Raw genomic sequence first — 15,931 nt, 5'->3', positions numbered from 1 at the left:
CAGAGAACGGCTTCTGGCATTGAGGCAGAAAGCCAGATGGGGGGTGGGGAGCTATGTCCGGTTCTCCTAGCCCCACAGAAAATCCTGGGTTGTGACCAGGAGATCCACATCTCAGATTTTTCTCTTCCGTATTCCAGTTCATTGCCACTAAGGGATTGGAAAAGTAGACAGTACCTTGGTAACTGTACTTTATTGATGGCTTTGGGACCCTGCATGTTTTCTTTTATGCAGTTAAAACTATTATGCTGGGAAGCAAGCCCCTAGGCATCATCGGGCCTCTAGAAGAGTCTGTAGAGCACAGAAGGATGACAAGTCACAGCCAGTGGCGACAGATGATTCTACCATATGGGGAAGGTGACTACCAGGAAAGAGAGAGCGGTAAACACGTACCACAAAAGGATGAATGAAACCACGGAAAAGTGGATTCTTTGAATCAGCAGACAAAGAAATTTCCTGACCTTTCTAGTTCTTTGTTCTGGCCCCCGAAAGCTATCACGGTCCTGATGGCTCCCAGAGCCTCTTCAGCCACGGCACCTGCTTTTGCGTATGCAGCTAGTTCTTTGTCACTGAACGTTGAGAGGATCTGTTCAGAAGAGACACAGTCACGACTTTTGCATGGAGAGAAGAGGTAAAAGACAGTCTTCACAGTGCTTTATCCCCCACTTGCCCACATAGACCCTACGCTTTACATCACTGAAAGCAGGTCTCAAGGCGGGTCTTGGCGTGCCTCTTATAAAGGCTTGATCCGGGCTACCCGAATCATCAGGGACAGTTTATTTGAGAATCCTGTCAAATCCACACCTCTCATATGTTTTTTTTTCTGTCAACTCTGAAGTTAGATAAAATAAAACCTTATACCTTGGAAAGATGAATTATGCTTGTCCTTTCTAATGTCATAATTTGTGTGTGTATGAGAGATGTGTATATATATTTATGTGCATAAAAAGAGTATTAATAGCAAAAATACTGTATCTTATTCCAAGCTCAGCATCCATGTTTCTTAAAGATAGCTCATTAGCTTAGAGCTCACGATTAGTCTAGGCTGTCTCAATGGCCCTCCCCAGGCCTGGAACTCACTAGTTAGGCTGGGCCAGCTCAATGGCCATCCCCAGGCCTGGAACTCACTAGTTAGGCTGGGCCAGCTCAATGGCCATCCCCAGGCCTGGAACTCACTAGTCAGGCCAGCTCAATGGCCATCCCCAGACCTGGAACTCACTAGTCAGGCCAGCTCAATGGCCATCCCCAGGCCTGGAACTCACTAGTTAGGCTGGGCCAGCTCAATGGCCCTCCCCAGGGATCTGCCTGTCTCTGCCTCCCCAGTGCTGACCTTACAAACTTGTAACACCAAACCCAGGAATTTTTTTTTTTAATTTGGGTTCTGGGGATCTAACTAAAAAAAATAAATAATGAGGACTTATCCTCATTTTTGCAAGGTGAGTTGAAAATGATACTTTCAAACTATTAATGGTGATTCTAGATAGTAGAACTAGATAATAGGATGGTTAAATAAGATAGCAGAGGAGAAAAATCAAAACAAAAGAGATACAACTAATTAAGTGAATCATCAGACTTAAGGTGTATGAAAATAGCCACCAAATTCACTCTACTCTAAAATGTTAGCTCAAGTAAATATGATTTTATGTGTATGCATACAAGTTAAAATCGACAGAGTGCTATGTAATTGTCACGGGGACCATAACCCCTGCCCCGTTTAAAACTTCTATTATTCATTCAATCATTTGGAGGACTATGTTTAAATTTGTGTTTCCTTAAATAAAAATAAAACCATACCTGTTATTTCAAACATCACATGAGAATATTTACTCAGAGAGGTAACAGTGAAATGAAGAATAGTGATTAAGGTAAGAACTGTAGTGTTTGGAATCATATTAAACATTAATATTGATATTAAAGCTCTATGTGAAGGACATACATGGCTTCTGCCGACACTGAGCACACCTCTGAATGGGCAGTAGATACACATACACGCTGAATACACAAAGCAACGCTCTGTGGGCCAGCACACAGAAGAATGTTGGGGTTTCACACACCTTTGCCCACACAGCTGTAGAGAGCCCCAGGATGGGGCTGATGGCCATGATCACCAGTGTGAGCTTCCATCCTCTGAGGAACCCCACTATGAAGCCTGCAAAAAACGTGGCTATTGCTTGAAAGAACATTCCAACCTTGTCACCAATTCCTTCACTGATTCTGGAGATGTCACTAAAAAAGATCACACCTAGGTGGTTACGGTCAGGAGGTCTTCAGTCAGAAGGTGAAGTAGACATTTAATAAACACACAGACAAGAACACCATGCCCATCCTACTGTGAGTCTTGTTTAGAGTCAGCCTCCTGGCTCTTTCCCCATGAAAACACTAACAAAGAAAACTCAGGATGAGTTCATGTTTCTAAGAAGTTAAGGCTATGAAGCTGATCCTATGAAATCCGTTAATCCTATCACAGAAGCATTAACACTGTGGCCAAGAGTCAATTTGTTTAAATGAAGAAATTAGAAAAGGTATTACAACAGTCAAAGCACAATCACAGAAAAGTCCTGTTCTAGGTCGAACATCATTTCTCTAAAATTAAAAAAAGTATATTCCTCTCCCTCCTTCCCTTCCCTTCCCTTCCCTTCCCCTTCCTTCCCTTCCCCTTTCTTTCTTTCTTTCTTTCTTTCTTTCTTTCTTTCTTTCCTTCTTTTCCCTCTTAACCACAGCCAGCATTTGTAACTTTATGAGCACTGTATTGATGCTAAAAGGTATTTCAGATTTTTCCTTTTAAGAGTGCTCCATTGGTAAAGTGTATACAGACATGTCAAAATCCCCAAGTCCACACATCAGGACCAACTCTTAGTTACAAGCATCTCATATACGAGGTATTCGACCTGTCCCCTTGCTTGTGTTCTCATGGTCAGTGTGACTGTAGTGTGACCATCCAAAGAAAGGAAATCTTACAGTGTTGTCATGGCTGCCGTTTCTTTCAGAGTGAAGCACGAAGGCCCTAAACGCCTTGGTCTTCTCTCTCTTCGTGACCTTACCTGTGCATGTGCCAGAATGCCCGGTGAGGAAAAGCTGATCATTTATTCCCCCTACTGGAGCAAAACACCAAAGAGACAGAGCAGCTTGCTCTGTTTGCTCATGTCCCGAGTCCCCAGGAGGACGCTTAGCATTTAACAGGCCCTCGAGTATTCGTTAAACAAGTGACGTGCCCACAGTTACTAAAGTAAGTCTTTGTAGTTAAGGCCACCACTTGCTCATCCATTCCACCGTCTTTAGGGGCTAGCACCTGCCAGGCCCGTAACAAGCTCCGTGAAAGAGAAATGCGTGTACGACACACACGCAGTCTTCAAATAGATTCACTAAATAGAGGGGGAAACAAACCCGAACATAAATGGGACATGTGACATAAGCTATAGAGGCTTCTATATGACTATCAGATATACACTCAATTTATAACTAACACGGAAAGTCATGATTTAATGTTTCAAATCGTCCTTCCCTTAGCAGTTCCCACAGAGTGCGTCATCTCTTCATGGAAATGTGGCGCCAACAACACACTTACTCTGTCAGGCGCGTATTGAGTTCAGCGGTGCCCTGGATGTCAAACCAGCCCATTTCTTGTCGGAGGATGGCATGAAAAAAGTGTTGTCTGATCTTCTTTATTTGCCGACCAGCTGCCAAAGTCCAGAACGAAACTTGGATGTAGGCAGCAATAAGGACTCCGCCACCTAGTCCTGAGTAGTAATATGCGTATCTGGAAAACAATGGGGAAGGCACCTTTGCCTGAAATACCACACAGTGATGCCTGCTGTGAGTCCCTCCAACAATGGTGGCAGTGCTCTGCTTTAAATTGGTGACAGTTTGTCCTAACTGTAGCCTGGGCTTGTGTACTTACTCTGAAAATGTCTCTACCCCTTCCACGTGGCAAACAGCACTAAGCATATGAAACATGTAAAACAGTTCTTAGTGGGAGGTTTTTCCATAAGGAAACCCCAAATCATCCTATTTTGCAGACTTTATTTTTCAAACATGAATTTTATAAGAAATTTAATAAATTCAAATTGGTTTGGAACAAAGTGTAACTAACTGGCTAACAGTTTCTTTTAAAATACTCAACTCCTTCTCAACGATCTCAAGTCTGTCTCTAATCTGACTTGACAAACTCCTTTCCATTTGCTTTCCAGACCTGCTTCAGCATGCAGAAATTCCTCGTTCATAGCTCAGAGCCATTAATATGCAGACATTGTGCTCCAGGCCTTTGAGATTTGTTAGGAAGACTGGAAGGGAGCGGAGGTCACACATGGCTCTACTGGGATCAGAGTGACCAAATGGGAAGAAAAGCTATAGATAACTGTGCTTTACTAATTTTATTAAAAGATTACCACGATTATGAACAGCATATCTTTTGCTAGGAACCACATGCAGGTAAAGGGTCATAAGCAAGCAACTTTCTTGAATCTGGGGGCTGGGACACAAACAATTGGCGGAGGTGGAGCTCGGGAAAGAACTCGGGTATTTTATATATTCTTAAAACACTGCAGTAAGAGACCATTTTTAGAGGAATCTTAAAAGGAACACACAGTGTATACATACACATAAATTACCTAGTCATTTCTTCTTCCAGAAGTCTTCCTGGATTTATCATTGACAATGAAAAATTTACTAAATAAAAACAAAAAAGAACATTTTAAAAAGAGATTATTAATAGGAATTGCTAGACTAAAAAAATCTGTTAAGAATATAACTGTGTGATGCTGCAGCCTAGTTTCTCAAAGAAAAATTTTTTTCACACCCAAGGTCTTTTGCAGTTCCCTGAAACACAGGTCTACGTGTTAAGGCACAGATGGGGGACCTGCTCTCCTGGTTCTACCCCTCCCATACACTCCTGGGCCTGCGGCCCAGCAGTTTCCTAAGGCACGTGGAAGAGCTGGTCAAAGGCAGAGGGTCACACAGCATACTGAAGGCAAAGGAGGCAAAAGGAACTGGACAGAAGGGAAACTTGGAGATTTGGTGGACACTGCTGTTTTTGGAGATTCAAAAGACTTGCTCTTGCAATTTTTATTTTTAAACTTTTTTTTTTCCTACATACTTCCCAGTGACAAAAGCAGAACATTACAGACAGGGGAAATCCCAAAAGAGCGGCTCAAAAATCAGCCCCTGGATCTGCGGTAATCAGTCAGTCTTACAATACGTCTTGCTTACTAACAACAGCACTGGATATACTGGATATGTGTGTTTTAGGTAGCTGTAACTGAAAAGAACTGTACTGATTGATAAAAATGTTAACAAGACATTCCGAGTTGTCCTGTTTAAATGACAATTCCTATTCATTACAAGCCAGGTTTTGCTCTGAATACTTTACAAACATTTGTTTAACTGTCATAACAACCTTACGAGGTAAAGGATAGTTCAAAAAGTATCATGTTATGGAAAAGGAAATGGACGCAGAGAGAAATAAACATGTCCAAAGCCACACAGCAAGCAAGTAGGAATCTGTAGGCCCTTTGCTCTCACAGGGCGCTGTGCTGATGGATTTGTGTGGTGATGGCTTATTTCCATTTCAAACACACCCACGAACAAAGAAAGAAGCAGACCGTCTATTTACAGCATTTACGAAGTAGCGGGATAAAGTATCCCTGAAGCGTTGTTGCGAAAGTACCAGGGCGCTTCCCCTCCTCTGCAACCCAGGAGAGGAAGTGTTCTTTCTTCATCCTTTTGTCCTGTGCGAATGACCCAGGGGTCATGTTTTCTTGCTGTTGTGTGGCTGTGTGCCCTTCTTATCTTTCTCCAGTGGAAGATAAAAAGTTCAAATTTATTTTAAACCTAAACTATGTCGGGGTCGATCACCAGGAGTGCAGTCGGAGTGCAGTCTCCGTGAGTGCACGTCCCAGACCCTGCTGAGTCTTTGAGGAATCCTCTCACCTCACTTCTGCACAGTTGTGTGTGCCCTTCTCCATCCTGAGTGCTATGCTTGGAGTGAGAGGCAGATAAAGACTGAAGCTGTATTTGTATTTGAAGTATTTGTAGAAATCACGAGGTGTTTCTTCCCCTAAACCTAGAGATTAGGTGAAACCTTACATTTTTATCTGTTCCGATCTGTACATCAAACCTTTAAAATCTTTCCTCAAGGACAATGTAACTCAAGTGGACTCTCCCCTTCCCCTTCTAGGAAAGATGAATCTATGAGCATTTCAGTCCTACCCGCTTCTTCCTAAGAGTCACGGGCCAAGAAGGATGAAAATAGTAACAGTGGCATTAAGGAATAAAGGAAGTGTCAGCGTTATCATGTGGGACTCTCAAAGTGAACTGACACACTCTTTTCTAGATTGCTCGGGAATTTCTTTATCACATGAATTTCCCAGCATTAAAACAAATGGGTGGGGTTTGTTCAGGCAGCTTGGGTGCTGTGGACGGTTAATATAAGTCAGAGCTCAAACACATTCTTTCTTCTCTACCACGAAGCAATGCAAGAGCGTGCAAGCTGCAGCAACTTCCCCACAGAATCTTCTAGATGATTATAACCACACAGAATTGTCCTAAACAATAATAAATTCTCCTCAGATGAACTGTTTTCTATGACTCTGTTCTTAAGGTTTCGGATGAATAATGTCTGTTCACAGCGCACAACCGAGTCACTGTGAGACAGCAACCCTGTCATGAAGTGACGTCACTCTGCTGACAATGGCTTCATCCACAGTTAGCCGTTCTTGGAGCCTTTTGGAATCTAAACCTTCTTTCCGTTCTCACTCGGCTTTCAGTAAGTCTACTTCCCCAAGAGTCCAACAAAATTCTAAATAGCATACTAAAAAACACACAAAAAAAAAACAAGCAAAAGCCCTCTATGTGATTAGTTAAGACTTCAGTACTCAACCCCCGTCAATAAACACAACAATGAGCACTCTACAGTTGGAGCAAGTTCATCCATGACTTCATTTTTCTGGAAAGAGAATGAAGTCTATTGCTTCCACAACCTACAGAATGAATTACTGACTAGAAATCCGTCACTTATCGGAAACCCCCCACCACTAATCCTCCATGACAGGCAATATGACCTGTGACCATGTGACTTCAGAGTCAGGAGTCCAAACCTCAGGCTTTATAATCTGAGGATACAGTAACGGAATTGTTAACCCTCTTCAGTCCACCACTCGGTAATCTCTGGCTCATTCAATTTCCCAGAGAGACCTTGAATTTGGACCTTAGCACAAAGTACCTGCCAACTTCAAAGCCACTGAATTGCATAATTAGCTACACGGAAAACAAAGGAGCCTGCTCCAAATAAGCGAGTCGTTGAATTATTGTAGAAAAAACATAAGCAAGATTATGATACTTGGTCCAGGGGTAAATTCATTCATGGTAAGTCAGTTGTATTGTTTAAAGCTGGTTATTTAAAATAAAGGTCGTTGTAATAAAAACACATAGAATAAAATTTACCATTTTGACAATTTTAAGCTTAAAGGTGCTAAATATTCCCATATTTTTGTCCAACCAGTTTTCTGCACTGTCTAAGATCCTATGCTGGTTAAACAGTAGCTCTCCAAATCCTGCTCCCACAGTCCCTGGGGGACGACTTCATGTTTCTATGAATTTTACTATTCTAGGTAATCCATATACGTGAAGAGTGCATACAATATTCATCATTCCTCCGCTAATTTAACTTAGTATAGTATCCTCAAAGTACATTAATGCTGCGTCATGCATCAAAATCCCCCTTTAAAGGCTGCAACATTCCATCGTATGTATTGCCCACATTAATCTGATTTTTTAAACCCTAAATAGAAGACAATTTTTGGTTGATATGTTCCATTATGGGTATCACCCTGGTACATTTGTCTGTGTGCATGTGTGTGTGCGTGTGTGTGTGTGAGTGTGTGTGTAATTAACATGTAACTGATGTAGTTAATATGTAATTGTAACAGATAAAGAAATAAAAGGGAATAAATAGGAAATTCCTATCTCTTACATTTCCTTAAATACTGTTACTTTCTCTCTCTCTCTCTCTCACTCTTTCTTTCTGACAGGGTCTCTCTACTATCACTAGCTATCCTAGAACTCATTATGTAGACCAGGCTGGCCTCGAACTCACAGAGATCCACCTGCCTCTGCCTCCTGAGTGCCAGGGTTAAAGGCGTGCACCACCGCATCAAGTTCGATTTTTTTTATAAAGATATATTTTATGTTATATATACAGGTGTTTTGCCTGCATGTATATGTCTATGCATCACAAGTTTGCAGTGCCTTTGGAGGCCTCTGGCAACTGCCATGTGAGCTTTGGGATTTAAACCTGGGTCCGTAGGAGAGCAGCCAGTGCTTTTCCCCGCTGAGCCATCTTCGTGGCCTTTAAAGCTATCTTGTCCCTTTCAACTTATCTTTACAATGTTTACGTTAAGGTTTTGGGTCACTGGTTTAGCATCAGAAACCTAAACTGATTTGAAATAGTTTTTTTCCTCATAGAGAAAGCATAATTATTTATACTGGAAGAAATACACAAGGTTATGATTATAGCTGGGATGGTAGGAAGACCTGGGTTGGAATTCTGTCCTAACACAAATAGAGTCTGGACGCTTCCACTGGCTTTCTGAAAAGCACTAGTATTTACCAGTGTTAACGTAAACATATCTTCCATATTAATCAAGCAATCACATTTTCTCTAAATCATTGGACTTATGTTTTTTAATGGCAACTAAATATGTAGTTCTCAATCAGTGGGACTGAAAATGTATATATAATGACATCTAAATGATAGTGTATATTCTACTCAGTTACATTTGCTATGAAGACTGGCTTTCCTTTACTATTATTTTATTCTATCATCTAGGTACCAATAAACTTCCCTTTGTTTTTCTCCTCCTAGACCTCCATTGTCTCTCAGAAGAACAAGCCTTTTGGGCTTAGGATAAACCATGGAACGAGTTCTAGATTAAGCTCCTTACCCTAGTGGTGTGGCTGGGACCCTCTTTAAGGTGACGTGGGCCCATGTGACGTCATTCCTTTGGATTTATGCTGAGGTCATTGCTATTTAGTAAAGTGCCTCATTCAATTCTAGTTAATCTCATTAGTTCAAACAAACAAACAAACATAGAAGATAGATATTTTAAAAATGAGAATGGCAAGAGAGAAAAAGACAAAACTCAAAAAAAAACCTACAAAAGTTACTGTATTTAAGAATTGCTGGGATATGTTTCAAACCTGTCTGACATCACCCGAGGACAGACACTGCAGAGCGATACTATAGGCCCTCTTTATTTAGCGTCAGAGTTTCCTGACATCACAATGTGCTTTTTGAGATTTGAATGAGTGCTCAAGCACTTTTACGAAAGTTTCACAACTCCCTTTGTGGTGTTTAGGGTCACCTAGATGTCTACATCAATAAATAAACAGATGACGCAGATCAAGATCAGTTTCTGCTACCTTTCACCCAGTTAAATAATACAATTTATTTTTTAAAAAGGGAGGGGTAGAGCAACAATTACCTGGCAAGGCCAAGTTCCCAGCATTATCTACAAACTTATCTGTCATTTCTCCAAAGACTATCATCATGAGGGGAAGACCTGATCCGTGAGCTATGGCCATGACGGTGCCCAGGAGCATAAACAATTTATCCTGCCAGTCAGAGTATCGGAACTGAAAAAAAAAAGAAACAAAATAAGATTCCATTTAATAATTTATGCTTTGGGAATTTTTATTTCGAGTTCTTTCTATTATCGCAGGTGCAAATGTGCTTATCAAAATCCAGATAATTATCATATTAGTTTCATGATTTATGTACATGTAAGGAAATCAATCTATTTCAACTTAATTAATGTTTAACTTGGGTGAATTATTACAATATAATCAAGGGAATAAAGAGTTGGATTCATTGAGAAATATTATTTAATCTCTCAGAGGTTGTGTGTAGTGAAATAAGGTGAGTTGAGGACAGACATTAAGTTCACAATAGTGGAGGCATAGAATATGATTTCAGCAGAATTGAAAATAGGAACAAACAGACCTTCTCAGTTTGAGGCCAGAACCCTTTGAAAGGGTAAAATTGGCCTGTAAAGGTAGTTCAGGAATGAACGGCTCATTGAAAGGTTATGGAGTATCTGTCTGTGGGTTTTAGGGGAGTCTAGCTCATGAAGAGTCTTGAAAGATGAGAGAGAAACAACTGGAAAAGAACAGGGACCATGGAGCAAGTCAGGATTGCAGGTTTGCAAAGAAAGGTGACTCACAACTACACAGAGCACAGCAGCACTCCTGGAGGTCACATTACAGGGAGGAGAGACCACTGGAACTTTGGGATTTGGTGTTACCTTTGGGCAGCAGGGTGGGTACCAATTATCACAGTGAAGTATGCAGTTCCTAATCACTGATTAAATACCACTTTGGACAACTGCAACTCTGCCTTTTTAATCTTCTCCAATTTACACCTTTTGCAAAATATGTTTGATTGACTCTTCTACGAATTTTTTTGTTCTTTCTCCTCTGTCTTCTAAACTACAGCCTTATTGGAACATTTCCATTTTAGCTTGCTCTCAGTCTCTTGTATTATTCCTCTCCTTTTAAAACTTTATACTCTGTCCATTTCCCCCAGATCTCCGTTTGGAGACGAGGAACAGTTATCTGAAAAGTACACAGTGATTCAGTGTGGTGAAGCAGCATCTTTGAGGGTGGAGGCTGAGTCACACTGGTCAATATTGAGTGGTGCTGAGTTTGGGAACACACAGTGGAGACTGAGCACGTGTGCAAACAGTTCTCAAAGAGTTTCAGTGTTCATCTGAGGCCAAGGGCAGCAGGGGCAGATTCCACCCTCAAACACACAGGGCAAGCGAGAGAACTAACGGAAATGAAGGTTGAGAACCAGAAAGAGTTTAGAATAAAGCATGGGCAGTGACAAACATCTGGAGGAAATGTAAACAGGATCCTGACTACTACGAAAGGACCTGTGTCCTCAAGGTCTGCTGTTAGTGGTCTAAGTGAAGGGGTTAATCATGAGCATCTTCCAGCCTCCTTTCTGGGCACACAGTCAGACAGCCTGTGGTGCTTTTTAGTGCACATTGTATGCCACTGAAGAGGGTTTTAATGCCTTTCATGTTAGTTGAATCAAATTTAAATTTCTAAGGTCAAATTTAAAGTTAAACAGCTTTCCTAAGCAAATCTAGATTGGTCTTTTTCAACAAAACAAGGCATTTTTAATTCTACTATACCAGTTTTGTTCTGGTTTTTCCTTCCAAAATGTCTACTCAGACACAGGATAATGATTAAACTTAAATTCAGTTTAAACTAAAATTAGTAAAGGCAAACGAAATGTCCATCGCTCTGCTTTGCATCAGGTATGTTTCTTTTTTCTATAGGAAACATGTTCTAAACTGAAATTAAAATGTTTCACACTGTATTCCCCATGGCACTAAATAAAATTCTTTTTTTCTAGGCTGGTGAGACGGCTAAGTGGGTAAAAGTACTTCTCCATCAAGACTGGCAGCATGAGTTTGATCCCTGAAACCAACAGGCTTGGGAGAAGAGAACCTGTTCCCCAAAACTGTCTCTTGACTTCCACACATGTGCTGTGGCAGAGACAGCTGCACTAGACACACATCAGGCAAATACTGCAGTGGGATCTTGGGCCATTGTCCATTACAAGTCAATATGGCATAAGCACACACACGATAAAACGTAAATAAAAGTGTACTCACAGTGAAACGTTTAAAACAAAGACACAGCGTAGTGGGGGAAGAGTGTGAGCGGAGTAGGGGCCGCTGAGTGGCAGGAGGATGTTTTCATGCTTCTCATCCATTTGCTTTCTAACTTGGCTTCAACTGGCACGCACTTAATCCTCTCTCTCTCTCTCTCTCTCTCTCTCTCTCTCTCTCTCTCTCTGTCAAAGACTGTCTGTTTGGAACATATCACATTTACCCAAGGCAGGTAAACACTTTTCTGCCCTAACTCTCTGAGACACATTACAAATGAAAACAGATTCAATTTCTTCCAAACACATGTTGCCTTACCTTGTACCCTGAGAAAATACTAGAAATAGCCTGAAGCAGAACCAGAATCCATAATCATTATGATAAATTTAACTAATTTTTTTTTTTTGGCTGGGAGGTATAGACAGGTTTTTTTTTTTTTTTTTTTTTATGGAGCAAGATGTTTTGTGAAGTCAATGAGCTTCCAGAGTGTTTCAAAAACGTTTCATTTTGTTCTGTCTACCTATGTAGCAGTGAGCGCACAGCCAGCTTGCCCCCTTGTCTTCATCTGTCTTGTGATTCGAGGCCACTGTTTACAATAAGCCAGCCTTATAGCACGGGTGCAGCAGGAACAGTCGAGGGCTGCACAAGACAGACAGACTTAAAGGACTCGCTCGCTGGCTATTGACTCAAGCTCCTAAACCTGAAGGAAAGGCAGGATTATTCCCATTTAGTATTTCACAGCTTACCAGTGTCAATGGTCCAATTAAGTTCACTTTCTTCTTTTTATTTCTGCCTTGGTTGCTGTAAAAATATAATCGTTCGAATTTAAAACTGTTATTAACAACCAGTTGAACATAATATTAGTAGCTATGGTTTTGAATCAGAACATTTTTAAATACAAAAAGGCTACCATTGCCAGGAGTATCCAGCTGCACAAATAACGGCAGCAAGGCAGCCGTCAAGTAACTGTCCAAGGTACCACAAGGACGTGGATAAATAATAAAAAAAGAGAGAAGATGAACATCTTAATAATGCTTACCAAACCATTTAAATCATTCTGTTCCTAAAGTACAAATTGACCTATAGGGAGAGAACTCTTCTGAGTGATGGAAGTAGTTTCAGGAAATACTGTTTTTCTGCATTCAAGATGCATCTAAGATCCAAACACGTCTCTCCTGTTAGGCTGGCATCCTGTGTAACCTCCCCACTTCACTTCTGTTTATGTTTGGTCCAGGGTTTTGGCAACCTGTAGCCAACATAATCATTTAAAACCCGAGCTACTTCTCTAGTCAGGAAAGAACAATTGCTGCACTTTTTCTCAGTGAAATCCAAACCTTCCTACTGGTCACTGAGTCCACCGGTTCTGTGAGTCCTGGTGAATACAACTCCCACTCCCTGCCTTACTTAGGCTGCTCAGAGAGGCAGCCTAGCTTCTCTGCTTGTTGTACCTAGCTCTGTTTTCTGGGTACAACAATCACAGCCCCAATCGCAGGGTCTTTTTGCTCTAAAGTATTGCTGTCAGGAAGATGCTCCCCAAATACCCACGACTCCCTCTGCTCATATCCTTCCACTCTCTTTGCAATAATTGCTTCAAAATAAGACCTACCGTAACCACCCTACTTAAAACTGACGAGTACTTCTGCTGTGTTCTCCTGACTTCATTCATTTTTCTTCATACTTGGCACCTATATGTATGAAAGAATGTGCCACAGACTATGTGCGCACCATCTTTGAAAGAAGCACATATACAATTTGCCCTACACAGCAGAAAGTGGGCTTAGCTTCCCTTGAGTGTATAATCCTTGGTATGACTAAGATTCAGTCTCATATTTAATCTTACCATCTTATAATATCAAGCTATTCTTAACTTCTGTATTTCAGTTTGAGCTGTTTCCCTCTTTCCACCCCAGGCTGTGAACTTCTCCCGAGAACTTCCCTGCTCCGTCGCCAGGGTTACTGCCCCGTTTGCAGGAGCTGCCCCTTCTTTTACTAGTCAGTGTGCTCGGCAAGTGTAACACATAAATAGCCTTCTTCATGAAAATGCCAGCTATTAATAGATTCACAGTCATCCCCAAGCTAAGTTGTCAGACAAGAAAACCACATTTTTTTTCTATTAGAAGTAACACCACCCGTAGGATTTTGTAACTCTATATGGACAAACCTAAATTTTCTGTGAATGAATGCCACGATTCTGAGAATGAACAACAGGTCAATGTCACTGTCCAAACACATTAACAGAGGGGAGTAACACTTCGGTTTGAGCATCAGATAGGCATACTTTCAGTTGGCTAATCAGATGCCTCGCAGCTGGAAGACCAACTACAGAACCTGATAAATTTGTCCCTCTAGCTGACAACCCCATGACACATATCACTTAGTTCCGGGTGGCCTAGCTTGAACTCAGAGACTGGAATAGCCTCATAAACTGTTTGAAGCTAAGGGCGAAAATGATTCACTATTCCCACAATGAAAGCGGAAACGCACACACACTTGACCGGGCTCTTCTGCCTCACAAAAGGCTGTATGCGTGCTGCATTGTGGGCTGGAGGAGGACCGAACAGAGAGGGAGGAAGAAAGGCTCATCGCAGAGGAAGCATTGCGGTTTCCCTTCTTGCACTTGGACAAAAACTGATTTGGAAGCAGAAGTTAGGGAAGAATGAGGTTGCTCTTCATCACACACACACACACACACACACACACACACACACACACGCCACCCCCAGAGAGGGAACATGGGGAACACAGTCTACACACGGGAGTAGGGGAAGACCTGGGATATAGAAGAGAAATGAGAGCGGGGGTCCTGCTTCACTACCCTAGTTCAAGAAGCAAAGACATCAACAGCAGGTGTCTGAGGCTCAACTAGCTGTAGCCAGATGATGGTTAAAGAGAGTTATCTTCAAATGTTTACTTTATAAAAATACAACGATACAACATCATCGAATCACCCGTGCCCCAAGGAGGGGAGTTCTTTTGAAGACAACCCATTCCAAACGGAGACCGGACAACATTCAAGACCACTTAAAATTTCTTCCCAAAGGTATGAGGCATCAACCGATTTTCTCAACTTCTTTCCAGGACTCAGGTATAAAGGCAAAGCCTGTGGCTTTGTGGCCCTGTATACCTGATGCTGCCTAGTTCAAAGTCGCCCTCCACTGTCCCGGGGTGCCGCGCTGTTCCGTTCCTTGCTGCCTCAAGATCCATCTCAGCCTGGAGAGAAACCACAGCCTCAGGTCCAAGTGCACCCAGCCCAGCCCCGGGGAGAGGGGACCTCGGGCCAAAGGCTCAGAGCGGAGCGCACGGATGGGAGCCCTTCCCGGGCTGGTCCCGCTGCAGCCGCCCTCCCGCCACCCCGGGTCACCCGGCGCGGCCTCCCTTCACCTGGCCTTCGCGCGCGTGTCTGCCGCAGCGGGGTGCCGTGCAGACCTGGACTTTGCTCGTCGTGGCTCGTCCCCGCCTCCCACACGCGTCCGGAGCCAGCGACGCCCGCCTCCCGCTGCAGCGGGGGCGAGGGCCCGGGCCCGCAGGAGAGTCCCCGCAAGCCCGCTGCCTCTGCAGGCCCCAGCGCCACCAACGCGTCGCCCTCGCCGCCAGGGGCGCGCGCTGCCGCCCACCCGGGCGAGCTGCCAGCCACCCACAGCTCAGCACAAGCTGCAGCCCCGATAAGCCCACCGATATGCTTGCCTGGCAGGCCGCCGGCCCCTAAAAAGTGACTGTCACTCTTTCCCAGAGCTGACTTTTCTTTTAGAACACTTTAGGGAGGCAGTGTCTTCGGGCTCAGCAACCAGACCCAGGGAGAGCAGCAAGGCCGTCACTTCTGCAACCTCAGCTTTAGTCCATGGCACCAAACCCAAACAACATTCCGGATGCTGACGATTATGAAGGTCCGGCCCAGAATCATCACCAGACGCCTGTTGAAGAAGAGGGACACTGCTGGTGTCCCCCACAGGGGAGGGGCACGTCGCGACCCAGAACTTGAGTGATGAAAAGGATTTTGAATGGTTCCACGATTAGAAGCACATTCTTTTAGTTTTTGTTTTCACACGTGAAGAAATCGGTGCTCAGAGCAGCTAAATGCCCCCTAACGCTATATCTATAGGACTGGCACCCAAGCCAAGCCTATTGTCTGCTGTTGCCCTGGCTCTCGGCTCTTATCACAGACTTCCCTCAATGCTAAGTTGCCTCTATTCTTAGTGCCTATGTGGAGATGGTTTCCCTGTGAGTTCTCCTTACTTTCTCCCCTCTACCCAAAATGAAGGCGCTAA

General features: G+C 42.9%; 1 protein-coding gene across 1 annotated transcript in view; it reads right to left on the bottom strand.

Moving 5' to 3' along the window:
* The window catches only part of LOC121434725 (phosphatidylcholine translocator ABCB4), a 53,077-nt gene extending 38,192 nt beyond the window's left edge, over nt 1–14,885 (bottom strand). The window contains exons 1-7 of the mRNA XM_041633646.1: nt 14,791–14,885; nt 12,413–12,467; nt 9,474–9,624; nt 4,605–4,662; nt 3,563–3,754; nt 2,052–2,223; nt 459–583 (exon numbers count right to left, since the gene is read on the bottom strand). Of these exons, the coding sequence (XP_041489580.1) occupies nt 459–583; nt 2,052–2,223; nt 3,563–3,754; nt 4,605–4,662; nt 9,474–9,624; nt 12,413–12,467; nt 14,791–14,870 (833 nt within the window). The 5' untranslated portion in view covers nt 14,871–14,885. The remainder of the gene's footprint in view (nt 1–458; nt 584–2,051; nt 2,224–3,562; nt 3,755–4,604; nt 4,663–9,473; nt 9,625–12,412; nt 12,468–14,790) is intronic.
* Between the last annotated feature and the right edge of the window lie 1,046 nt (nt 14,886–15,931).

This window comes from Microtus oregoni, unplaced genomic scaffold, assembly GCF_018167655.1.
Source record: "Microtus oregoni isolate MIOR12 unplaced genomic scaffold, Mior012 000044F_ref0000062, whole genome shotgun sequence".
Lineage (NCBI taxonomy): Eukaryota > Metazoa > Chordata > Mammalia > Rodentia > Cricetidae > Microtus > Microtus oregoni.
This window is presented reverse-complemented; position numbering and strand designations above follow the sequence as displayed.